At 35.7% G+C, this 27,725-nt stretch overlaps 1 protein-coding gene across 1 annotated transcript in view; it reads right to left on the reverse strand.

Annotated features, from left to right (window-relative positions):
* Positions 1-27,725, reverse strand: part of LOC104898845 (transcription factor BHLH42) — a 65,715-nt gene extending 37,990 nt beyond the window's left edge. Inside the window, exons 1-3 of the mRNA XM_010685955.3 lie at positions 27,616-27,725; positions 26,464-26,718; positions 3,312-3,408 (exon numbers count right to left, since the gene is read on the reverse strand). Of these exons, the coding sequence (XP_010684257.1) occupies positions 3,312-3,408; positions 26,464-26,718; positions 27,616-27,725 (462 nt within the window). The remainder of the gene's footprint in view (positions 1-3,311; positions 3,409-26,463; positions 26,719-27,615) is intronic.

Here is a 27,725-nt window from a genome sequence, read left to right on the forward strand (position 1 = left end):
TTGTTCAGTTTTAAGTTTCTCACGGAACTTTTATAAAATTCAAGCAGTGCAAATATGTTCTAAAGAACAATTTAATGAGTTCTAGAATACACACCTGTTAAAACTGAACAAAATTGTAGGGGTTGTTCAGGTCATAAGTAAAAAAACTTGTTAAAAGCTAATTCATGTACAAACTTTACTTGCTACTGGAATAAATGAAGGTTGACTTGTTAAAAGCGGTCAACGCAAAGGTTGACTTATTCTTGACAATTTTTCCTTTATTTTAACTCTCATAGATATAAGCACCCCTCAGCCATAGACATAGTGTTGTTTTGAACTTTGTGCAATCCTGTTATTTTCTTTTTCTTGACGCTTCTCTTGCCTTGTCTTAAATTTTAAACTCTAGAGTTATGGTAAACTCTTTGGAAAGCCTTATGAGATCATTACTCATCCTCATGACGAGAGGGGTTTGAATGGCTTGTTGTTTGTGCTAAAAGCAATTGTACATGATTTCTACAACAGTTAGTTGGTGTGCATTCTTTCTCATTTTGATGTTGCTTTGCCTTGTTTCTTTTTGTTTTCTTTTCCTCCCATCAATAATTTTCTCTTTAGTTTTCTTTTGATCTTTTGTTGGGGATAAGCAAAAGCTTAGTTTGGTGGAACTTGATAAGTGTTATTTATGGGACTCATAACATAGTGGTTCAGCTTGAATTTTATTGTACTTTATTAGGTTTTTGACGACCTTATTTGAGTTTTACTTGTTAATTTGTTAATTTTTAGATTTATCTCAATCATTATTTTCCTTCATTCTTATTTTAATTGTTTTATCTTATACCTTATGATTCACAGTGTTGCTATATGTGTACCGTTACTCGTTTGTGAGGTCGTGGCTTAGGAGTAATGACTTGATAGTCGGGACGATGGAAGCTAGCAAAGAAGAAAGAGTGATAATCGATGGTGCAATGATAAAACTAAGTGTAGCAATGAAGCAAGTTAATGTGCAACGATAACTCCAGCAAGATGTTGCGATGAACGTCCATGAGCAGCGGTGACACAATGAGGATGCAACTATTGGTAATAAGAAGGATAACACACCGTTTAGACGCCAAGCCTCTCGCTCTCACACAACCTCTACCATTGCTTAGCAGACAGCCCATGAAAGCCACCTACTTACCTGTTTCGCACCAAGGTCAAGCCATGCTTAAGCCCCACTGTCGGTAACGTTTTTGCTTGAGTCGCCACTTAATTGTCCTAACGGGTTGATGCACCCATGCCTTTGGTAACATCTTCATCATGCTTGCTTGCAACGCCCACAACAATTTTGTTTTCAACTATTTGTCGACCCACAATTGTTGTCGTTGTGGAACCTAATTCCAAGCTCGCGACAAGTTATCATTTTAGAACTTAGAATTTATCTTGTATATTTGTTTTATTTGCAATAAAAGGAACGTTTATTCATTTTCTATTTGAGAATTTTTAGAGAGTGGTTAAAGAGTAAATTAGAGAGGATTAACCTTCATAGATTAATTTCAAAAAATAAAGCAAGGTTTTAGAGAGGTAAAACTTAGTTCTAGAGAGAAAACTTAGAAAAGTCATTGTAGAATTTGGGTGGTGGGATTTGTGGGTTAATCAAGTGACAATGATTATTTAATGTAAAAAGTAATATTTTCTTTTTCCTTTTCTCATCTTTGTTTCATTATTTTAATGCTATTTTATTTTTACTAAGTACATTGATCAAAGCACAACCATTTACAACATAGCTAAACCCATGCGAGAACAACTAATTAGATTGGACCCCTTACCCTATGGCACGCAACAAGCATAAGATTCTATACAAACAAATTTAGTTATAAACTCGTGATCTGATCCATTCATATACCTCGATATTTTTTGAGGTAAAACAACAATTATTCTCATTCTAATATTTTGCTACAGTCCTTGAAGTGTTAGAAGGAATAGTAGGGACACAATTGAACCAAAAAATTATTGTTAAAGTTCATGCTTTGATTTTATATTTTTGTTTGTTCTTCTTAGATTAGCTTTCAAAGTTAGATTATTTGTTGTAAATCTCTCTAATTTAATTACATGAGTATGAAGTATTTTTTTGGTTAGGGTTTGGGTTTCACTCAATTATGATTGAATAGAGATTTTATTTCATGATTAAATTATTACTTGATTGAGGTCTTTTATTCTTTAATGCATTTACCTTGGCCATTTGGCTGTTGCTTGGCTATGAATAAGGTTGCATTAGTATTGGCATGGAAACACGGTCTAAAGAAAACTATGTATGATCTATATTTAATTTACTTTGATGTTGAATTGCATGTGCGAGAGCAATGTTAATTTAAAATTGAGAATGGCTTCATATTCAGAAGATATTTGGAAGCATATTAGGTGATAATTGGTTATTCACATAATGCTTTGCATAATTCCTTGCCCGACTTATTGTTCCTAATCCATGATTAATTGATGTTAAATCCAGTCCCCTATTTTATATATAGTTAACTTCGATAGTTTATAGTCGATATTGATAAATCAACTCCATTCCAGCTTAGCTTATTGTTTGGTGACTATAAACCGATGTCCCTTAGTCCTAGGATGATCGATTCGCTTTATCATTACACTAGTGTATTTGGTGGACCTATGGGTATAATTTAGTTTATTTAAGCATTTTGTAGTTTCAATGAACTAAATCGCTTGTTAAGACTCCTCGTGTGTAGATGGATGTCACTATACAAAAGATATAAAGGGAAATGAAAATCATGATAGGTTCTTTATTTCTTACTAAAGGTACCACTATAAATGGAAACTGTTTTACATTTTCATGTTCTTAGTAGTTTGTGTCTTTTGTTGGATTTTCTCCAATATCATTTTTACTATGAAAAAAATTCGATAAGCTGACTATAAGTTTTGAAAAATTATCCAATATCTCAACTTCTATAGGTAACTAAAATTAATCTGATGTCTGGAAATAATTCTATGCTTTAGATCAAATTGTTTCGTGGATTGGATTGCACTTGATTTTCAGGCATCAGATTAATTCTAGTTACCTATATAAGTTAAATATTTGGTTAATTATTTTATTATTATGTCCTAATTGCATTCGAAACAAGAATTATCAATTGGGGATGTTGATTTTCATCTTGACCAAAAATATCAGGATCTATTACTGAATATTAACTGAACTACTAGTGTAAAATCGTATCCCTATTTTTACATTAGTAAGTTTTAAATGAAAATATCATATCATATCCATGACTCTTTATATAAATGTAAATGCATTAGAACATTTATTTAGATGAAGGAACATTAGTTAAAAGTTGAGATATTACCTTGGCAAGAATAGCTCTAGAAAATACTCTGCTATCAACTTCATTTGCTCCCATTAGCCATGTATGTTGGCCTTTCACAAATGTCGTCCCTGGTAACCTAAAATAGAATAGGTATCTGTCTGTAAAAGTTGCCAAAATAGTTGTATATCTTAAGTTTCCTTTTATTTGGTAAATTGTTAACAAGAAAATTACATCCATTATCTAATTTGGCTGACTAGTTCTTTTAAATTTGCCTCTATTAACATACATGTTATGTTGTTAGTAGCTTTTTTTTTTTTACATCAAGAAAACATACAAACTAAATTAACTATATTCTTATGACAACTAGTAGCTATAGTATGAGCTAGTTGAACTTGATTCCTGCTGACTTTCAAGAGACGACACTAGTGAAGATTCGCGACTTCTTCTCGGATAGACGCTAAGGTATGTTGGATTGTAATGTCAGCCGGCTTCCTGGAGTGTAGGTATTGAACCAATAAAATCGAGTCCGTCGTAAGTAGAATATTATGGTGCCTGTTCGTATGTGCCCATTGAATGGCGTGGAGACACGCAACAGCTTCAGTATAGAGTGCGGCCGATGAAAGAGAAAAACACACCTTGTTGGTAGACGCATTGTATGTTATCAGTCACAACCCAAGTAATCCCTCCAGCTGTGGTGTTTAAGTGCCATGATCCGTCCAGTTGGACTATGATATCCGGGTTACCATGTTGTACTTGACCCAGATTTGAAAAAATCAATCCCCGGGGAACCCATGTAATCAGGGGCCGGTGGAGGAGCAGGATATGACGGATCGTTTATGACAAAGAGGTCATGTTGCCGAATACTTACTTGCTCAAAATCTGAAAGTATCTGTAATGTAGCTCGTGCATGCCTGAATATTTGGTTATTCCTTGTTTTCCAAATAGCCCATAGAGTACCAATGAATTTAGGTAATCTGAACCACAGTAGCCATCTTCCTCTATAAGCTTGCCAATCCAAAATTCAAGCCAAGATGATATGGAGAGTAGGGGAGGAATCTCGCCCTGTAGTTGAATGTTAGCGGCTTCCCAAGCTTCAATAGCAAGGGGGATAGTCGCAAAATGTGGTAGGCATCCTTTTCATCGTGTACGCAAGTAAGGCAATAGGCAGAAATAGGAATGCCTCTATGGTGTAGGCTGGATGAGGTAGCAAGGCAATTGTGCCAAAGTTTCCATATAAATATTTTCCATTTTGGCATGATGTTCAATCCCTAGGGTTGATGAAAGAATTTCGTGTTTACTGAGGGTGTCATGCGGCATATTTCTTTATGTTGGTGTTGTAGAAGAAGTCCATATCCCGATTCTGTGGAGTAGTCCTCAGAGCGAGTGAACGGCCAATAGGGAGTATCTACCACATCAGGATGAGATGGGAGATCGATCCCTTGAATGATCAAAGCATCGGCTGGTGTGAACAAGTTATTAATTTTTCTAACATCCCAGCCGTAGCCAACAAGAAGCAGGAGATTGGCTATGGTGGTATTTGCAGCTTCGCGCAAGGTAATACAATCCCGAAAGATAGGAATCTTGCCATTTATCCATGCTTGGGTCGAAGCCTTGATAGAGTATCTGTTACCCACCTTCCACGCGCAGTGGGCCTCTAGGTGTTGGCTAGCCATCAATAGTCCTCTACAGCCCAACGATATGTTATGCAGTTGTTAGTAGCTTTGATACCACTGAAGTAGCAGAAGTTAAGCGCTAAATTTCTAATTTTTTTTATCACATTAAGAATACAAAAATTGTTGTGTGTAATTGCTACACCATGATCTATGATGTAACGACCCACAAGACAATGCTTATTTTGAAAAAAACACTCAAATGACATGACATAAATAATAAAATGACATGTGATTCATGTCATTATTTGTATAGTCTATGTCATTCTTGTTAAAGTCTATGTCATTATGCATTTTAGACAATAAGTTATGATGTAACATATTACTTCCAAGATGGGCTCTTAAGAATATCCTTACTTCCTCTATAAGCCTACGAATTACTTTAATAACTTGGACTAACATAGTTAGAACTTCAACTAATTTAACATTTTTCCTTCTTAACATATAAATGCCTTTATTTCCTTTTTGCAACCTTTATCATTAACAACAATATATTGTTTTCAGTTTCAATTCTTGTTTCTCAAATAAAACTTTAATTGTACATCCATACCAAATGCCTGCTAATCCACCCTGTCAAGTTGGGAATTACAAATTCCTTGATGTCAACAAAATATGTTAACTCCATTCCTAGGAATCACATACGGGAAATAACTTCCTAGGAAATGGAACTTCCCGTGACGATTAAATTCCCATGTATACCAAACAACCACTTACTTTATCTCAATCCAATTTTTCCATCGACATGTCTTAAGTACGTAGTAGAGCTTGGCCTATGAGTTTCACAAAAAATACAATATTTTTTCTTAATATTTTTTTGCCTTCATAAATTCTCCCAAATCAAATCTTCTTGTTTCTTTTTATCCCTTTTCTCTTTGACTGTAAGTATCACTACCCTGACAATGTACTCATTATTACATGTTTTCCTTCATACTATTTCGTTTACTAATTATTCCTTTATTTGAAATCAAAATCAATAATACGTGCTTTGGAATCAACATATCAATCATATTCTAGAATGTTTTAGAGCACATTCTACTCTATATCCACGCATAAGAAGTGTTTCCAGTATAAAACATTAAGTGTTGGTGATTTGGTTAGAAGATCGATGAGAATTCGATTTTCGGCAGGTGCCAATTGTCCGATGGAGCCGTAAGAAAAGCATAACAAGGATTAGGGCGATTTCGGGATCGCCCTTCCGACACTCAAGTCACTAATGGGATCTAAGGTCCAGAGAGAGAGAGAGAGAGAGAGAGAGTATAGAGAAAGAGTTGGTGAGTGAACTGTTCATTACCTCCTTAAATGGGGATCCGGTTCCTATTTATAGGGATTAGGAAAGATGACGACATCTTAATGAGTACCAAGTCGGGTTCCCAATTGGGTTGGGCTGGCTCCCATGGATGTGGGCTTCTCAGATCATCAGGGGCAATATATGTAATTTCACTCATGAGCTTGTAGACAATAACTTATCAAGCACAAACATAAAGCCCAAGCAGAATGTGTGATGAAGAACGACTCTGAATTCGCATGTTATGCAGAATAGAACACCTTTTTGCTTGAAAATTTTAAACCTAGGGTCTTCGAAGCGAGGGTGCTCCTAAAGGACAACATTGGAAACTCTTCGAGTTGCACAGAATGAGCCCCATGGATTTCGAAGATGGTATTTGGAAACTTTACAAATTTCTCAGGGGATAAAAGGGCCCCCTAGACACTCAAAATGGTCATTGGAACCTCTCCGAGTTGCTTAAGGGCTAATGAGCCCCCACGGACTTCGATCGCGATCATTGGAATATTTTCGAGCTGTTCAGGGGCTAATGAGCCCTATAGACTTCGAATGAGGTCCTCAAGATCTCTTCAAATTGCTCAGGGGCTAATAAGCACAATGGAGTTCAAAGGAGGTCATTAAAACCTCTTCAAGTTGCTCAAGAGCTAATGAACCCCATGGACTCCAAAAGAGGTCACTTGAACCTCTTCGAGTTGCTAGAAGCTAATGAGCCTCATGAACTACGGAGGAGGTCAATGGAACCTTTTCAAGTTACTTAGGAGATAATAAGCCCCATGAATTCAAAGAGGTGCCGAGCCCTACCTTGATGCAAGGGATTGCATCTGAGGCGCTTGCTAGATACCGACTTTGAAGATCCATTGTGGGGTTATTCCTCTAAGTATCCTCGCTCGAGTTGGCCGAGATGCCTATGGAGGTAGGGCTTTTGAGTTGTGCTGGCTCAAGTTAACATTTGGGATATAAGCCCGGAGGGCTTCATTGTTACCTCATCGAGGTCTCCTTAGGTCAATGAGCCCTAAGAACTTCGAAGGAGATCATTGGAACCTCTCTGAGGTTTCTAGGGGCTAATGAGTCTCATGTACATCGAAGGAGGCCATGAGCCATGCCTTGATGCAAGGGCTTGGTATCTGGAGCGCTTGCTAGTTAACGACATCAAATATCCAAAAATGAAGGTGTGGTTACTCGAAGTATCCCTCGCTCGATCTAGGCGAGTTGCCTATGTAAGTAGGGATTTTTAGCTGAGCTGATTTGAGTGAGCTTTTTGGTTGCAGGTACCCACCAAGCTGGTTGGAGTTAACCTTTCGCTTACGGGACTGCAGGAGTTTCAGTTGACCGTCTTGGTTGGGGCCAAAACCTTTCCTGTTTTAGGCCTTATGGGAGGCATTAAGCCCACGAAGACGGTTGTTGCTGAGCGGAGCATACAAAATCCCTATAGAATAAGGAGAAGACCAGAGAGCATTAACTGCAAAAAGAGTGTTCTGCTACCTCTAGTGTTTCTAAAGCTTCGAGGGCCGATTACATCAACGTACCACTTTTATTTATTCTCTTTCTTCTTTTCGTTTTTGCAATAAATGGACTAGATCGGGCCTAGTTCTCCCTCGATGAATGAAGCAAAATTCGTGGAGTTGGGCACCATACCACTACCCCCTATCCCTTTATTCGAGGGGGTTATCTTAAACAATGTACTCCTTGCGTCCTTAGCCCCTACATACTAGAATCCTCTAAGATACTCGATGTTATACTATATTAGAGTTTAGGAGAGTTATCCATCGAGGGAGTGGAAATCATTAATCCTCTTCAAGATGTTAAGTGGCCTACCTTCGAGCTATTAGGAGTTACTTAGACCCTCTTCTTCAACATCAGGTTGTTTAGACCATGGGGAGAGATGCAGAGAAAGTAACTATGGAGGTAGAATCTAAGTTTAGATAGCCAGCTAGGCTATGGCATATCCAATTTCTATATTCGAGGGACTTGGAGACGGTTACTCGACGAGCATCTTCATGATATTTCAGTGACCTACTGGGTTAAGAACCCTTATATGTGTACATTCCAAAGCCGAAGGAGTTGGTTGTAACTCCCCAAATAGGTGGATAGAGTTTTGAAGGCCTACCTCGAGCTGGGCTTACGTTTCCTCCTTCAACCCTTCACTGTCGAAGTCCTTAGGGAATACGAAATTGTCTTTTGCCAACTGATGCCATATAGCGTGGGTTCCACGATAGAATTTCTGGCTCTTTGTGACATAATCTTGATCGTTTCATCCTTAAGGTTATGGAGGACTATGGAGAAGCTTACAATAATGTTCCCCAAGCATAACGGGGAGGGGTGACAAAACTTTTAAGCCCGTCTTGATTATCGAATAGTAGAAGGGATGCCCTTGAATTACCAATAATTCAGGGGCGAGTTTCTTATTTACCAGGGAGAGGAGTAGAAATTTCCTCGGGTACCAAACGATGGGGGGCGAGCATGTTCCTAAATATCTTAGTTTTGCAGGTGATCGGGGATGAAGTTATTGCGGTTATCTACTGTTAGACCGTCAAATAATGGGTTGATGGTGACAAAAAATAGTCCTTACGCACTGGTTACCTGATGCAAACTTCCTCAGTGGTGCCCACTTATTGTCAACGATTGATCTGAGCTCGGTTTACTCTAAGGGTAGGGCATTAGTCCATGGGATAATTTTGCCTTCTTTTATTTGATCCCGACTCTTAGTTGGATGATACATGTATCGCTCGTCAAAAGTTGGACGCAGATATGCAGCGAAGCATGACTGCTAATGCCCTAATATGTGCGACGATCAGTAAGGATGTTCAAGAGAAGTCGATGAACATTCATAGGCCTCCTGAAGTTTGAACACCTCTTACTCTTACTGTAATATGCCCTTTTTTTACCTCTTTTCGTCTCTTTGATGCCAACTCTTAGTTAGATACTGCTGATATCGCTTATGAAACATTGGACGCAGATATGCAGCGAAGGCTAACTGCTAACACCCTAATACGTGCGAGGATCCGTAAGGATGTTCAAGAGAAGTCAAGAAACATTCTTAGGCATCCTAATGTTCGAAGACCTGCTTTTACTCTTATTATAATATGCCTATTTCGAACTCTTATATCGTTTGTTCTTGTTGACTCATCCTAGGGTATCATCTTCTGCGGCCAGGGCCTCGAGGGCGGCATGGGGTCGGTTAGATATCCCCTCGCTCCCATTCTGAAGGTTGTACACCAATGCTCGAAGGCTTCTCTCGAGTGTATCATTGAATTGTTCTGGTAGTTGTCGAAGATCTTGTCAAGTGACCTGGTTGGGGATCTGCTTCTCGTGGAACGAGCGTTCAGTTCAAGGCAAGATTATGTGCCTTCGACGCCCTTGTTCATTAATGTTGCTTGCCGGCGCACGAGGTCCAATTTCTTTGAGGACGTGGGCATTCCTTTCGAATAATATGGGTGCTTTTCTTGAGTTCTTTGTTGTCTCTTCGGCTACCTCAGCTTCAGGTTCCCTAGCTCGACGAGGCACCTGGTCTTGAGGTTGTCATGCTCGATGAGTCCTTCGGACGATGGGCATGACTTCTTGATGTTCGCCTCACATAAGGCATTAACATGTTTCGGGTACAAAACTTTAACTGTGGGGGGATCTTGTTACAAGCTCGATGAGGATTGGATTTCAGGCAGGTGTCAATTGTCTGATGGAGCCCTAAGACTTGCATTCCGAGATCACCCCTCCAACGCTCAAGTCAATATTGAGATTTGAGGTCCAGAGAGATAGTCAGCGAGTGAACTGTTCATTACCTCCATAAATGGGTCTCCGGTCCCTATTAATATTGATTAGGGAAGATGACGTCATTATGAAGTCGTATTGCTAGGTCGGATTCCCAACTGGGTTGGGCTCACTCCCAAGAATATGGGCTTCTCACGTCATCAGGACAATATAGTAATTTCACATAAAGGATTGGGGGCTAAGTAGCTTATCGGACCCAAGCAAGGAGCATTTTGAGAAGTCGACGTATTTGCTTTAAACATTATATCATCATATCCCACACAAACATAGGTTATGATTCTTTCTCGTTATATCAAATAATATTCTTCATCTTCATTGTTTCTTATCACTTTTACACCCTAAGATGATACTTTGGTCTTTTTTGGTACTTACATCCTCAATACTTACATAAGTAACACAACTTTGTCCCTAATTAAGACCTCCACATTTTTAATCCAATCATCCATCATACTTATGTTGTTTCAATATATTAGCTTCGTATCCATGGAATATGGCCAACAATAATTTAGAATTGTAGAATCTACTTTAGTCATTATTTTCCTTAGAAATATGTACAATCAAAAAAATAATGTAATGCATATCATAATATTGTTGACAAGAAGAAAAGGCAAATGTATCATATGCATATCTCCTTTTTCACCTGTGAAAAGAAAATATTGCTAAAAAAAATATTGCACAAAAAAAATGTAAAGAGAAAGAACAAAGTTGAATAATTGTTATAAATCACTTTTATAATTTAAATACCTAACTAATATATTTTTCGAAAAAAAAATTATGAACTTTTTGTTGTAGTACCATTATTTTAAGTAGGAAAAATGTTATAAATTCCAGCAAAGAATACTTAAACTTTTCACTCTCCCTTCTCTTAGCTAGTACTATAAGATTTTTTTTAGCATCATCCTTACTTTTCATCGAAGAAGAAATCAACAAAGGGAAAGTAGGTAAATTAATGTGTTTTCTTTTGAACTTCAACGTTAATTTGTCTGAATCAGTTATCAGCTCAATTAAGATTTATTTTATCATATTTAATTCGGATTCAAGCGAAATAATTTAATGCGAGTAAATACTTGTCAGCAAAGATCACAACCTCTTGATGTTGTTTTTTGATTGAAATTTCACCCTAAATTAATATCTCTTGTATCCTTGAGTACAAAGCTTTGATGGAGTGATGCTCACTCTAACTTTTCAAGTCAAAAACAAAAAGAACAAAAATTGGTACCTAACATTTTCTCCAATAATAGAAAAAAATTCAAAAACCTAATTACTTCAATTTGATGCCAAAATAATTCACATTGTTGATTCTTCAATTTTGTTTGTGGCAATGTTCTGATTACGTTAAACCAATTAAAAAAGTTATAAAAACGACGATGGTAAGACTAATTATATTAGAAAATAAACAATCATTGTGGGTCCTTTTTGCCGAAGTTTTGTTGTTTTACACCTTTGATGGTAATGATGAAATAAAACGAATTTTTTACCAGGCACCCTTTAGATTTTAAGAAATTCATTAGGTACCTTACGGTTACAAAAATTTATTAGGTACCCCCTCAAGTTTATATATAATGTACCACACACTCTCATAATTTAGTGATCTTGATTATGTTAACTTAAATTATCTGAAATCACATAAACTCCAACCTTTTTTTTAGAGGAAAAGCGAGCTAGTTTATTAATCCAAAAACAAAGTATTTACAAGTACATACGAGGAAATCTCAGGGGGACAATGATTCTCCCATATTTATTCAGTACCAAATGGAACTAGTTTCACTAGGTGATGAGCAACAACATTGCCATTTCTACGAACATGAGACCAAGTTATAGAAATAAAACGAATTTTTTCCTTGGATAATACAAAAGTGGGTTTTAATTCCCAAAATATGTCCAAAAAAATTAAAATTCCATGCGTACCGTCCACGTAGGACGGCACGCAAGATTTTTTTTTTTTTAATAAAACCGCTACTTGCAGTAGCGGTTTACAAGTGCCGAAAATTTTATTTTTTTCAACTTAGGTAAAACCGCTACTCCGAGTAGCGGTTTATTATGAAAAATGATATCTGCTTACCATATTTTGCGCAGGTAAACCACTACTCAGAGTAGCGGTTTATATTTATAAACCGCTACTCGGAGTAGCGATTTATATTTATAAACCGCTACTCAGAGTAGCGGTTTATTTTAAAATTAAACCGCTACTTTGAGTAGCGGTTTCCGTGGGTTAAAACAAAAAAAAAAAATTTTCTCGCGTGCCGTCCTACGTGGACGGTAAGCAGGGAATTTTAATTTTTTTGGGCATATTTTGGGAATTAAAACCAACTTTTGCATTATTCAAGGAAAAAATTCGAAATAAAACTAGAGCAAATAGAAAAAATTTCATCAAGAACAATGTCTATGTCTGCAAGAAATTTCCTTTCCACATCTCAAGTCCAACCTAATTCTCCTATTGACCTACACTAAGCCAAAAATTTCCTTTCATAGTTTATAAATCGTCTTTTTTTTTTTTTCTAAGGTCAAAGTAGTTTTAGTAGTAGCCTAAGTACTTCTTAGGCAATTTTGTCTATTTTTAGAAGAATTGGTTTGACTTAATGTGAAATATTATGGGAATTATGATAGAAGTCAACTAATTTTGTGTCATTTAAGTTAATAGATCAACACCAATAAGTTATTGGGAATATTAAATACATCATATCCAAACCAAAGTTAAGAGGAACCCGATAAATTTTTGAAACCGAAATACTACCTCATGCATTCTATAAAAACTCATGGAAACCTGGTGAAAAAACCCAAAATATAAACGTTCTCGTGAAGTTATTTTCTTATATAAAAATTAATATTAGGTATATGTTTAAAAGATATATTAAGTAAGTTTGACAATTTTTTACTATTTTATCTTAAATTTATTATTGATGTGAATATAAAATTGTGTTCTTTTGTTATGTGTTTCCCGAACTTTCCACATCTCAAGTCCTGAATACGAAGAATTTCCAAAGAAAGAAAAGACAAAGTAGTAATAATATAACGTCATTTTACCGGTAGCTTAAAGCAGCTGAAAGGCAAGCGTGCTGATCCATCCATATCAGCTGCCTCACAAGGAAAGGATTTACAGGAGTGTACACAGTTTTGGTTTTCCCAGAAGATTGTATTGGTCGCTAGATATGAGCCAAAAATGTAGCAGCTACTACTGCAATAACTTCCATTTACTCCATTTTCTCTCTCTCTTACAATTCTGCTCATCATCTCTTCCCTCATATAGCAACTAATAAACAGTCTTTCTTTATTTGGTCATATAGTTATTACTTACCCCATTACTTTCATTCGTACTTTGTCTTTCGAATACGTTGCAATTCATGCAATGCAACTACTTCCTTGAGAGAGACACAAAGTTAGTGGGAAAGGTAAGTAATACCCATCCTTTTTCTTTTTGTTTATTTCACTTTGAGTTTGGCATTTTTTATTTTTATTTTTTATTTTTGTGTTAATTATCTTGAGAATATGTGGTATATACTTTATTTGTTCTTAATGAAATGAAACTTTCGAAACAAAATGTTTCATATAATTAGAAATGGAACAAGTACAAAATATGTTGTTATGTAAGAAGTGGTGTCTTGTGACTCTAAGTCAATGTTATTTTGATGATGATAAACATATGTTATTTTAATAATGATAAATAGTTTGTACCATAACTTGTTTGAGTGTAACAATGATCTAAAAACGCCATGAAAACTGGACATTTGTGAAAGATTGAAGAACTTGAAGATATATATGGAAGCTTAGATTTTGTTATACTCTTAATTATGTAATGTAAAGTATTGGAACCTTGTGTTAAACTTTATGCTAAAATTAGAAATGTGAAATTAGAATGGTTATTTATTTTCTTAGAGCTAAGAAAATAGGTAAGCATATTAATTTCATATATCTATATAAAAACAAAATCTTTGTTTCGAAATTAAGATATTAAAGAAAACGTTTTCAAAAAGGGTTTTCTTAAAACCGATTTGAAATAGATATTATTAAAAACCCGAGTTTAAAAAGATTTTGTAAAAATCGAATTTAAAAAAAACGATTTTGGAAAAGAATTTCGAAAATAAAAGGAGTGTGAGTAAAGATACAAAGAAAACTAATTTGGTCATCAAAGTTTTAGATAAACATTGATTTAAGAAAAACTTGTCTTATAAGGGTTAAAGATAAAGATGAAGTTATAAGATGATAAAGACTGTTTTTCTCAAAGGAAAAAGTTTTATCCCTTAATATTAGGAATGAAAATAGACTATATAAGGGATAGAAAATAGATTTCGTAACTCATGTTTTCAGAGAAAATAATCGGAGATTTCAAGAGTTAAAAATTGTTTCCCAAGGCACAGAGTATAGCACATCGTTCGAATCATTCTAGGTTTCTAAACAATAATTGTAACGATCTTCTATTTGCTTGAATAAGAAGCACGCTTTTGAGGAATCATTCTTTCTGTAATTTCCATCATTATAGAGAGTAGCAACACTTAGGGTTAAGTGTTGGTGAGCACTACTAGAGTTAATATTGGGGGAATCGTATGGTATCAAGAGTTTAATATTTTAGGATTCAAATAATAAAAGAGTGTGTTTGTGTGGACGTAGATCTCAGAGGTGAGATTGAAACATGTTATTTCTGGTGTCTATTATTTGAATTCGTTGATTTCATATTGAGTTACAAGTTAGTATTCACAAAAACATAAATCGGCGAATTTACGAGTCAATAACACTGTGCTAGACACAGTGCTATAGCAGCGTTTTTGGGAGAAGCGATTAGTTTTTGTCACTCAATTCAAAACCCCCCCCCCCCTTCTTGAGTGTCAACTTGTACCCCAGCATGGTGTATATGTGGAACTAAATCTGAAAATTTAATAATTTTTCATTGATCAATAATTAAACATAGTAATAGTTAAAGTCGTCCATTGTCAATAACGAAAATTAGAAAAACTAAATTGTTGCCACATGTTGTATTAGAGAGACTTTTAAATATTTAAAAATTGGAAATAATTTTTAAGATATTTGATTTAGTTTAGAAGAATTTAGTTTTAACGCAATTTGTAGGTTTTATTTTCTGCTAGACAACAAATGAAGTAGTTCACGGCCGGAATGAGTAATTATATGACAATAATAGAAAATGGTTGAAGTTTGTGCAACTTTTAGTTGCGTTCTGTTCTAGTGTCCTTTAAGAGCGACCCTATAATTCTCACTAGATCTCCAACAGGTATACGTGATCCAATGCAAAATAACAAAATCAATCATTTACCTAGCCGAACAAGTTTTGTACTGTTATTTGACTTATTTCCATATCTTTTGTTAGGTTTAGAAGACTCGATCATCTCTCAAGTGAATTGTATCAAAGCAGTTTACATTCTTAAGTATTCGACTACGGATAAAAGAATTTGGAGTCTTAATCTAGATGAGATTTATTCTGTTAAATCAAGGGCTTAATTGTTGCAAGGCATTGATCTAATAGACAAAGTAGACTTTAATTGAATTTGAAGCATTAATGTTCCTCCAAAAGTCAGCTCCTTCCTTTGAAAATTTTTCAATAACGGTCTTCCTACTAAGGATAGACTTGAAAGAAGTCATATTTTTACCCCCTACAACGTGTTTTGTTTGATATGAAAAGAGAAACATTGTCACATTTTTTCATCCATTGTAATTAATTACACTAGAGATACCTTTAGTGTTTTTCAGTCGATGGATTCCTGGCCAACTTTTTCGAGTACCCCAAATTTGTCATTCAGAGACCTTATTATTATGGCCAAAGCTTCATTAGGCCTCGAAAGCATTGCCAAGTTAGCTATATTTTGGTGGTTTATATGATTTAGTAGGAACCAACGTGTGAATAGAGACATCCACTATTCTACCTTTGCTACGGCTAGTTGCATCACTAATTTTCTTCGAGATTGGAATGGTGCCCAAGATATTGAAAGGAAGCTTCTTCTTCTCTCCAATTTGATTTTTAGACCCTCTTCCTTGGGCCTTTCGTCCAAGATAAATTCTTGGTCTCCCCCCCCCCTCCCCAATTCATGATTGCTAATTTTGATAGTTCAAAAAGAAACTATGGTAGTATGACCATTGGTTTTGTCATTCAGATTTTGTTTGGTGAGGTAGTTTGTGCGGGTGCTCATTCCATTAGCCCCGAGCTATCGATCCTCCAAGTTGAGGCCTAGGCGGCCAGGGAGGCGGTTCGTTGTGCCACAAGTCTTTATCTAAATAAAATTATTATTGAAGGAGATAATAGTCAAGTTATTAAAGCCCTGTCTAATACTAATAAGGTTCCTTGGTGTAGTGATTATATTGATCTGATGTAGGCAAAGAGGCGGCGGGAATTATGGACATTTGTTTTCGGCAAATTGGTCGGGAAGGAAATAGAGCTGTGGATTTTACAGCTTCGAAGGGACATCATTATAACTCCCCCACCTTTTTCTTTCTTCCTTATGTTATTGATTTTTTTTCCTCTTAACCCGTAAGGACATCTTAGGTTCGCCTAGTTTTTCTTTGCTTGGTCAAAAAATTAAAAAATAAAAAGTAGATTTAATGACTCCACTAACAAGAACAACAAAATCTCAGTACTCCCTCCTTCCTACCTAACCTTTGTTTTCTTCACCCTCCTGAAGTTGGTACTACCTACCCGCTTGCTTTCTTGGGAATACATATGGAGCAGACTAAGGCTGGTTTTAGTGACCGTAATATTCAAATTGATGCTGCTTAAAATAAGGATACCAAAGTTACTGTGTTAGCTTGGATTCTCTGTCACCGCACTACATAGGCGGTGGTGATTATGGGTTAGCAACTTTAGCTCTACACGTAGAGACTAAAGCGTTTTTTCAATATTCTCTCATGGCTCCAACAATATTCAATGCATTGAGTTACTACATTAACATATTGTACAAATCTCATCCTTTCAATCCAGACGTCTACTACAGCTCCTAACTCCATCTCCTAGATGCTGCGTTAAATTATGAACATGGTAAACACTATTTAGTGGTGTTTGCTCCTTAAATTGAATCGTTAACAACTTCAAAAAGCACCTGACATGGCGAAACTCTATGCTCAAAATTGTTCACTATTGACTTAGTTTTTCTCTCTTAGTTTGTTTTGTTGTTCTCCTCCCCCATTGTCCAAAAAAAAAAAGAATCCGACAAAAGATTAGAAAAATCAATCTAAGATGTTTATTTGAACCTAATTTACAACTTTTTTCCCTTTAAGTTATTGTTGATAATGAGAAAGTTGGCAAAAAAGACTCCAAATAATATAAAAATATAAAATATACTTTTTATTTTTATTTTTTTGGTATGCATGGAGCCGACAGAGTCATTAATAATGTTCATTGAATTTGATTCTAAGGCGTAGGTACAATGCTCAATACTTTACTAATTAGGCTAGTTCACATTCATAGGATTGTACTAGCTATATATCTGTTAATTGTAGTATATTGAAAGAAATTTGTTATATAAGGTTAACTTTTTGAAACAAAGTTTAAAAAAAGTAGTTTTATGAATGTTTTTGATTATAAAAAATAGTTTTATAAAATTTTTGACAGTAATGCAAAAGATCCTTCCTGCAATCATCTCAAAAGATCGTCTAATCTATCTCTATTATATAGGGGGGGGGGGGTCCCCAATTAAATGACTATATTATCCTTATTTTTTAATTACATCAATCTTGTTTAAATTTTTAAAATAATAATGGGTAATCAATCAATCAAAATATTTGCCAATTTTAAAAACTATAATTAGAATAATTTCAAATTTTAGGTTAAGAAAAAGGAAAGGCTATAGAAGTTTACAAAAAAAACAAAGATAACAAATTCATTTAGGAATATCAAAATCTTCCATCCAAAGGAAAATTGCCAAAATAAAAAATCAACAAAATACTTCCACAACATTATGGTTAGGAAAATTTGCCAAAATGATCATTTCAATAGGTTTATATAATTTTAATTTGTGTAAGTCAATTACATAGAGGATAATAATGTCAAATCAAGAACTTATCTGAAGTTATTTTGTAATAAATTGAACAAAATATAGCCTTTATTGAAAAAACTGTCAACTTAAACTATTATAATGAGTTGTCGATGCATATATTGCGTGCATGTAAAAGTAGCTACTCGACATTACGAAGTATCACAATGAAAAAATGTGCTTAGAAAGCTAGTATAAATATATTAAAAGACGTGCATAAACAAGAAAATGTGCCACGTGATGCTTTCCCTAGGGGGTTTTAGTTCATGTAATCAGTGTACAATAAAAAGATTTAGAAATTGTGTAGTACAATGTTTGATACCAAGACTTCAAGTACATAGATTAAAGTTTTAACCACTAGACTAAGTTTTTTTTAGTGTTATTATTATAAAGTGTTATATTAATAAATAAATTTTTTTCTTGCCCGGAATATAACCCGAGTCTAATAACTAATGATGGTATAAAATCATGCAATACACATCTAACTTGTGTGGAAAAGCCCCTCACAAACTAAGAGGGACAACCCACTAAAACTATCACTAGTCACTCAATAAATACTTCATTAATTAATGACCTGTATAAGATCCCAATGAATTACCATCTTCACTCCAAAACTATAAACTAAATGCCTAACAGTATAGGTAAAAAAATGCATGAGTTAAAATACCAATGTGTGTTAAAACAGTCAAAACCTAAGACCGCTTTATAGTACAAAAGTAAAACTTGTTATCTTAAAAACAAATATGTATCTTATATTTATATCGATAATTGACGAAACAAAGTAATCTCTGTAGATTCTAAACTAAATAAAACGGTAAAAACTTATGTTAAAAAAAAAATAAACAGAATTGCGCTGAGAGGAGTTCAAATAGGTGCTACTAGGAGTGGTTTGTTGTATATATCCCACAGCTTCCAATGCTAATTTATTTTTGCGCTAGGAGTGAAGTTCCTGACTACTAGGATTGGGTGCTCTAAGTTTTCTGGATGTTACTGCTTACTTTGACACAAGCTTTAGTCTAATTAAACCAAAACGTGTTTTCGAATCCACTTTCATACTAGACCTTTGGGTTTGCAAAACCCAACAAGGCAACAACAAGTTCATAGACAATGGTAATTATTTTACTTTCCTACTTTGTGTTTGTGACCATTATCCTAAGGTCCTAACCCACTTACAAATTCATCAAATATGAAATTTTTCTTACCCAAAAAAGGTAATTATTTGTTTGAAGTTTTTTTTTATTTCTTTACTTCTTTGTTTCACTAAAAAGAATTAAGTATTGTATTGAAGCTACTCAAACTGATGATGCTGATAAACAAAATCAAACAGTGGATGCTCCTATTAATAACTTCTATCACACGCCAGCTGATTAGTTAGTTAAAAGAGTTTGTTACAAGTTGTTAGAAGCTGTTAGAAAGTTTGTTAGAGAGTTTGTTAACTCTATGTATATATATCTCTTTCCTTCCCTACATTGTAAATTAATTCAATACACACTGAAATAAGAAAGTGTCTGAACTTCTTTCTCTCTCTACAATCTTATTTTCTCTGAAATAATTCTGCACAAATTATCATGGTATCAGAGCAGTTATTAATCTGCGATCATTAGTTCTTTGTTCGCACAACTGAAATTCCGCATTCAAACTACAATTTCTGCACTAAAATCTTCATATGAAGATCTGATTCACAAGAAATTCTGAAAATCCAGGTCTATTCTTTCCTTAATCTGAAAATAGCTGAAAGTTTCTTCAATCATTGTCAAAATTGTTCTAATTCTCTTCTGAAATTGTCAAAATTAATCCTGAACAATTGAAGTTGTTTGCTGAAACCAATTGTGTGATTCAATTCTTGCAAATTTCTCTGAAAATATAGTTTTAGTATCATCTAGAACTCTGAATATTCTTATCCTGATTTTGTATACTGATAATCTGATTCCTCAATATTTTTCTCTATTCATCTTTCTGATCTGATAATCCACTCTCATTGAGAAAAATGGCTGAAAAAGAAACACCTAATTCTGCTCCAAATACTTTACCTCTAAACCAGGATCCTAGTAGTATCTACTACATACATCCTTCAGACTCAAATTCAACACAAATTGTTTCTGTTAAATTTAATGGAAGTGCCTTCAATGATTGGAAACGTTCAATGATTATTTCATTGTCTGCTAAAAACAAACTGAAGTTTGTAGATGCACTAGGGGAAAAAACATAAAGGGCTGCGCAGGAAGGGCTGCGCTTTTCGTAAAAGCGCAGCCCTACTAGTGAAGGGCTGCGCTTTTTTAAAAAAGCGCAGCCCTACTAAGAAGAAGGGCTGCGCTTTTTAAAAAAGGCGCAGCCCTTCACTAGTAGGGCTGCGCTTTTTCAAAAAAGCGCAGCCCTTCTGTAGGTAAGAAGGGCTGCGCCTTTTTGAAAAAGCGCAGCCCTACTAAGTGAAGGGCTGCGCTTTTTTAAAAAGCGCAGCCCTTCTGCTTAGTAGGGCTGCGCTTTTTTAAAAAAGCGCAGCCCTTCTGAAAAATTTTGAAATTTCGGAATCGCGCGCTTTGAAATATTGAGCGGGGATTCGTCAAATATATTATCCCTCATTCTCTCTCCTCTCTCACGTCCCTCATTATTCCTTTCCTCCTCACCCTCTCTTCTCTCTCATCCTCTCTTCTCTCTCAAAAACTCCCATAAACATTTGTCTCAGAAACCCATTTTAAGTTTTTCCGATTTGCACTAAACATGACGACGGAGTCCGATTGCCTATTGTGATACCTTTTCGGAAGCGGAACGAGCCAACGAGTCAAACGCACCGCTACGCCGTGACGTTTAGGCTTTTTAAGCCATCCGAGTTCGTTTAAGCCTCCAAATACCCATTTTAAGTTTTTCCGAAATTTTTTTTTTCCTTTAAATTATGTATTTGGGTTTTGTTTTATGTATTTAAACATTATTAGGTTGTAGTTCTTGTATTTTTTCAGATCTATAATGTTCTTGTATACTTCTCTTTGTTTATATGTTTTGATTAATGTTCTTGTATACTTCTCTTTGTTTTGATTAATGTTCTTGCTTGTATACTTCTCTTTGTTTTGATTAATGTTCTTGTATACTTCTCTTTGTTTTGAATGTTATTCATGTATACTTCTCTTTGTTTATTTTGATTAATGTTATTCTTGTATACTTCTCTTTGTTTATTTTGATTAATGTTCTTGTATACTTATTGTATACTTCTCTTTGTATATTAGTTTTTGTTCATTTTTTTCGTTTTCGTTTCATTCTTTTTATTGTTTTGGGTTTAGTATTTTCGTTTCGTTTCTCTTCTCTTCTGTTTAATTTCAGAAAATGTGAGATTATGAGTAAAAAACTGACAAAAAAAAAAAAAAAAAATTTTATTTTTTTTTTGGTAGGAAGGGCTGCGCTAGTTAGGAAAAAGCGCAGCCCTTCTAGCCCAGAAGGGCTGCGCTTTTCCTAACTAGCGCAGCCCTTCTGGGCTAGAAGGGCTGCGCTTTTTCCTAACTAGCGCAGCCCTTCTAGCTTAAGGGTTGCGCTTTTCTAGCGCAGCCCTACTTAAAAGTGAAGGGCTGCTACTGAAAGGGCTGCTGTCAAAAAGTGCAGCCCTACATGCCTTTTTTAGCGCAGCCCTTCTTCATTTTTCCACTAGTGATGGAAGTTTGGAGGTTCCTGATATTGGAACAAAAGAATTTGATGCTAGGGAGAGATGTAATAACCTGGTAATTTCCTGGTTACTGGCTAATTTGGATCAATCTGTCAAGAAAAGTGTTCTTTTCTTTGAAACAGCAGCAGAAATATGGCAAGATTTAGAGGAGAGGTTTGGATATTCCTCCATGACACAAGTATATGCCTTAGAGCAAAAGCTTGCTGACACTGAACAAGGTGATGCTTCTGTGTCTGAGTTTTATACTCAACTTAAGACTATCTGGGATGAGATCAATGATGCTCATCCTTTACCATAATGTACTTGTCATAAATGTACCTGCAACTTAACTCATAAGATCTATGTTAGAGATTAAGAACAGAAATTACTTTAGTTTATGATGAAGCTGAAAGATTGTTTCTCTACTGTGAGGGGAAGCATTCTCATGACTGAACCTCTTCCTAAAGTGGCACATGCATACAGAATTTTTGCACAGGAAGAGAGGCATCAAGAAGTTGCACAACTCTCCTCTCATAATGAGTCTTTAGCTTTTGTTGCTGACAAGAAGCCATACAAACCATATCAGAATAACCCTACATATAATAAACCTGCCTATAACAAGTCACAAAACTTAACTGGGAACAAAAGGCCTGGTGCACATTACTACTGCACTCATTGTAAGGTGCCAGGACACAGCATGGAGAGGTGCTTCAGGATTCATGGTTTCCCACCAGGTTTCAAGGGGTTTAAAGACAAAAGAGTTGCAGCTTTAACTCATTCTAATGATGTACATGACTCTGACAATAACACATCTGAAGTAAAACATGATTCCATCTCTATTGATCAGTTTAATCAACTGATGAGTCTACTTCAACAACAACCTTCTAGTTCTGGAGCTCAAGCTGTTGATACTCAACACACATCTGGCCATGCTCTTGTAGCATGTACTTACTGTTTACTTAGTTCATCTAATAACACTTGGCTATTAGATAGTAGTGCTACTGACCACATTTGCTCCACTCTAACCCTCTTTCACTCATATTCTCCCACAAAAATTTCTGATCATCACATAACTATTCCTGATGGAAGGCAGATACCTGTCTCTCATATTGGTTCTGTGCAACTCACTAAAGATATTAGGCTACATAATGTGCTCCACATACCTGACTTTGAGTTCAATCTCATTTCAGTACACAAACTCTGTCATGATTTGAATTGTCAAATCATTTTCACTCATGATTCTTGTTTTCTCCAGGGACAGACAGGACCTTCAATGCTTCTTGGTAGATTGAAAGGTGGCCTATACAGTGTTACTTCTTCTTTAACACCAGAGAAGCCTTTACTTCCTTCACATACTTCATGTTTTTCTGCTTTAGACACTACTGCCAAGCTATGGCATCTTCGTTTAGGTCATTTACCTTTCAAGCAAATAACACATGTACTACCTGATTGCATTGTAAAGTCATGTCATCATGATATCATTTGCCAAGTATGTCCAGCTGCTAAACAATCTAGACAATCATTCCCTGTTAGCAGTATTAAAACCACCAAACCTTTTGAATTACTTCACATTGATGTATGGGGTCCATATAAGACCAAAACTCACTCAGGTTGTACACAATTTCTGACCATAGTGGATGATTTTACTAGATTCACTTGGGTTCATTTTCTGAAATATAAATCTGATTCAGTTCATGTTCTACAGACTTTCTTTACTTATGTTTCTACTCAGTTTAATGCTCACATTGTTTGTGTGAGGTCTGATAATGCCAAAGAATTGGGAGAAGGTGCTATGAAGAAGCTATATGAACAGAGAGGTATCTTACACCAAACTAGTTGTTCAGATACTCCCCAACAAAATGGGATTGTTGAAAGGAAGCATAGACACTTACGAGACACTGCTCGAGCTCTCTTCTTCCATTCCAAAGTGCCAACTAGATTTTGGGGTGATTGCATTATCTGTGCAGCTTATCTCATTAACAGGAGGCCACTTCATAGTTTCAACAATAATGCTACTCCTTATGAAAAGCTTTTTCAGAAGGCTCGTCTTTTAGCTCATCTCAAAGTATTTGGTTGTTTATGTTACATCTCCACCATAAGAGTTCATAGATCCAAATTCGATCCCAAGGCTCATCCAGGGGTTTTTCTTGGGTATTATGTTACACAGAAAGGTTACAAGATCCTTGATCTCACTAGTAATCAAGTTGTTATCTCTAGAGATGTGGTCTTTCATGAAAGACACTTCCCTTTTCATCTGATTTCTACTGATACTACCAGCTTCTCTGACAATATATTTGTTCCCACAACTACTTATGACTTCTATGCAGATGACTATCCTATTTCATCTACACCACCTTCTCCCCCTGACCTTTCTCCTCCACATACACCTCTCTCACATTCATCTTCTTCTGCCTCCCTCAACTCACCTCCTTCTATTCCTTCTTCTTCTACTGTTGACCTTAGTCAGGTCCTTCATACTTCACCACTTCCTAGATGCTCTACTAGGATTACTAAACCACCTGCCTATTTACAAGACTATCACTGTCATTTCGTTATTGACAGTACCATCCCTCACCATTGGTGTAATCTGGTTTCTTATCATTCTTATCCTCCTTCTCATAAAGCCTTTCTTTCTACTGTTATTTCTGAAATCAAAGGACCTTTGTCTTATGCTGAAGCTTCTTCTAAGCCTGAGTGGGTTACTGCTATGACTAAAGAGATTCAAGCTCTTACTGCCAATCATACTTGGGACTTAGTTCCTCTACCACCTAATAAGAAGGCTATTGGTAATAAATGGGTTTATAAAGTTAAACTCAAAGCAGATGGCTCTTTGGAGAGATGTAAAGCTAGATTGGTTGCTAAAGGTTATAATCAGAGATATGGTATTGACTATGAAGAGACTTTCTCCCCAGTGGTCAAAATGCCCACTATCAGATGCATCATTGCTCTAGCTACTCATCACAAGTGGCCTCTTTATCAACTTGATGTCAATAATGCCTTTCTTCATGGAGATCTGCATGAAGAAGTTTATATGAAGGTTCCCGCTGGTTTTCCTAACCCAAACAATTATGTTTGCAAACTCAATAAGTCCCTTTATGGACTTAAACAAGCTTCTAGGCAATGGTTTGCCAAGCTTGTTCATGAACTTCTTACTCAAGGATTCTCTCAGTCTAAGAATGACTATAGCCTATTTCTCAAGAAATCAGCAACCCATATAACCATGGCAGCAGTTTATGTGGATGATATCATCCTCACTGGTAATGATCTCAATTCCATTAATGATCTTAAGGCTCACCTTCACTCCACTTTCAGCATCAAGGACTTGGGCATACTTCATTACTTTCTTGGCATTGAGGTGGGCTATGTACCTGAGGGAGTTATTCTAAGCCAGAAAAAGTTCACTAAAGAGTTACTTGCAGACTGTGGTTTTGATATTTCCAAGCCAGCTTCTACCCCTCTTCCTCTCAACATCAAACTTCAAGCCGCAGTTGGTGACATGCTTCCTGATCCTGAGGTCTACAGGTCTCTTGTTGGTAAACTAAACTTTCTGAGCAACACTAGACCTGACCTAGCCTATACTGTCGAAACTTTAAGCCAGTTTATGTCTGCTCCCAGAACCACTCATCTTCAAGCCTTGCTTCACACCCTCAGATATGTTCATGGCACTCAAGGTCAAGGCATCCTTCTCACTGGTCATGATTCTTTAACTTTGCAAGCCTTCTCAGACTCTGATTGGGCAGCTTGCAATGACACCAGAAGGTCCATTACTGGCTACATTTTATTGTTTGGCAAGTCACCTATTTCTTAGAAATCCAAGAAACAAAGTACTATCAGCAGATCCTCCTCAGAAGCAGAGTACAGAGCCATGGCTGCTGCTGCTGCTGAGGTTACTTGGCTTGTCAGGTTGTTAGAGGAGTTGGGAGTCACTAATCTGCAACCTGTTACCTTATTCAGTGACAATCAAAGTGATTTGCAGATAGCTAAAAATCCAGTGTTCCACGAGAGAACTAAACACATAGATATAGATTGTCACTTCACCAGAGACAAAGTATTAGAGGGCCTCCTCCAGCTTTCTTATTTGCCTACCCATTCCCAGTTGGCTGATGTTTTTACCAAGATTTTGTCCTCTCCTCACTTCAGATCTCTATTGTCCAAGATGGGATTGGTTTCTTCTCCCACTCCCACCTTGAGGGGGGGTATTGAAGCTACTCAAACTGATGATGCTGATAAACAAAATCAAACAGTGGATGCTCCTATTAATAACTTCTATCACACGCCAGCTGATTAGTTAGTTAAAAGAGTTTGTTACAAGTTGTTAGAAGCTGTTAGAAAGTTTGTTAGAGAGTTTGTTAACTCTATGTATATAATCTCTTTCCTTCCCTACATTGTAAATTAATTCAATACACACTGAAATAAGAAAGTGTCTGAACTTCTTTCTCTCTCTACAATCTTATTTTCTCTGAAATAATTCTGCACAAATTATCATATTGTCTTGGAAAATTAAATTAAAATGAACTAGAAATACTATATAGGAAATGAAAAATCATTTTCAACCTTTTGAAAGCAGTATGTAGTAATTGACTGGTAACACTTACTAGTTACTAGTTACTACATGATAACGTGGGATTGCTGTAATGCTATGGAATCTTTATTTTCTTTTTCCCTCTTTCAGAAGTGGAAGAAAGCATTTAAAGCCTAGGCAGCTGGGACGTGCATATGTAATTATATATGACTTTGTTACACCAACTTCTATTGAAGGAAATAACTAATCAACGAATATTATTGTAGTAAGGCAACTGAATAAAAGCATGAGCACAAACTAATCCAATTCGATCACTTAAAACAATAGTAAAGATAATAATATATATGTACTTACCCAACACCAGGAGGGAAGGAAAAAGAGACACACATGAGATAAAACCACTCGGACTCCGTTAAGTCCTCCGGCGACAACGCTGCACATGGCCTTCTTGCTGGTTGATTCAACTCTCCGGCAGACAACGATTCGTACAATTCTCTCAGCTGTTGGCTTCTCTGAAGACAAGCTTCTTCTGCACTTGTGTCCATTGGTTGCACCGTCTTTCTAGTCTTTATAGCCCCATTGTAATACCCATCTAGCCATACTAATATCCTGTACGTGTATAGAGCCAAACTATATGCATTATATATGGGGATAAGAGAGTGCGATAATAATGATGTATGTACAGATTAGATAATAAAAAGAAAATAAAATGTACAGATGAATGATATAAGATATAGGTTGAAACTTTCTACCACTAATTTGTTATGCTATAATCTATTACTATTGATTGAATTTATTTAAAAATGAAATTGCTCCTTGATTACCTACGATTGAGGATGCAACCATATAGTGGACTAAGTGGAGTAGTAGTGTAGTACTACAAAAGGAATATTGGAAAGTGGACAGCAAAAGGAAAAGGGTTTTAAAACATGAAAAAGTTCCAATGAATTTAATTTTCCATATTTTGTTTACCATTAGTGGCTCTGTTTGGCATTACTTGCTGAAAATAAACTGAAACTGATAAAATAAAGTTGAAACTGATAAGGTTCTAGAACTGATAAGGTAACTGATTAGTTTAACTGTTTTGCAAAATTAGTTGATAAATTATTTTAGCAAAATTAGTTATTGTCAAAATTTTTGAAAGAATTTCCAAAATATCAGTCACCTAATTTTGAAAAAGTAAATTTTTTAACTTATCATTTAAGTCATTTTAGCCACCTGAAATTTTATTATAAGTACTTCTTAAACACTACTGATCATTTTAGTACCTAAAATATATTAACACCTTATCATTTAAGATAGCTAAAATGATTCCCCAAACAGAACCAGTGTCCCAATAGTCCTTATTTGTGATTAAATTGCAACTTTTGAATCGAAAAGTCTTCAGTTATAATAATAATAACAATCAATAAGATAAGTTGGGGTGCAAGTAATAATACACATATTGCGGAATATTACTATAAGATGTCGATTCTAAAAACTTTTCAGTAAGAGTTTAAAAATTACCCTTGTTGAGGACAATAATGCCAGAAAAGACTGTATGTCCACTGAACTGCTTGCACAGCCGATTGTAACATTTGTTGAAGCTGCGTATTACTTGATGCTGGAACACCCAT

This window comes from Beta vulgaris, chromosome 7 (assembly GCF_026745355.1).
Source record: "Beta vulgaris subsp. vulgaris cultivar EL10 chromosome 7, EL10.2, whole genome shotgun sequence".
In the NCBI taxonomy this organism is placed as follows: domain Eukaryota; kingdom Viridiplantae; phylum Streptophyta; class Magnoliopsida; order Caryophyllales; family Amaranthaceae; genus Beta; species Beta vulgaris.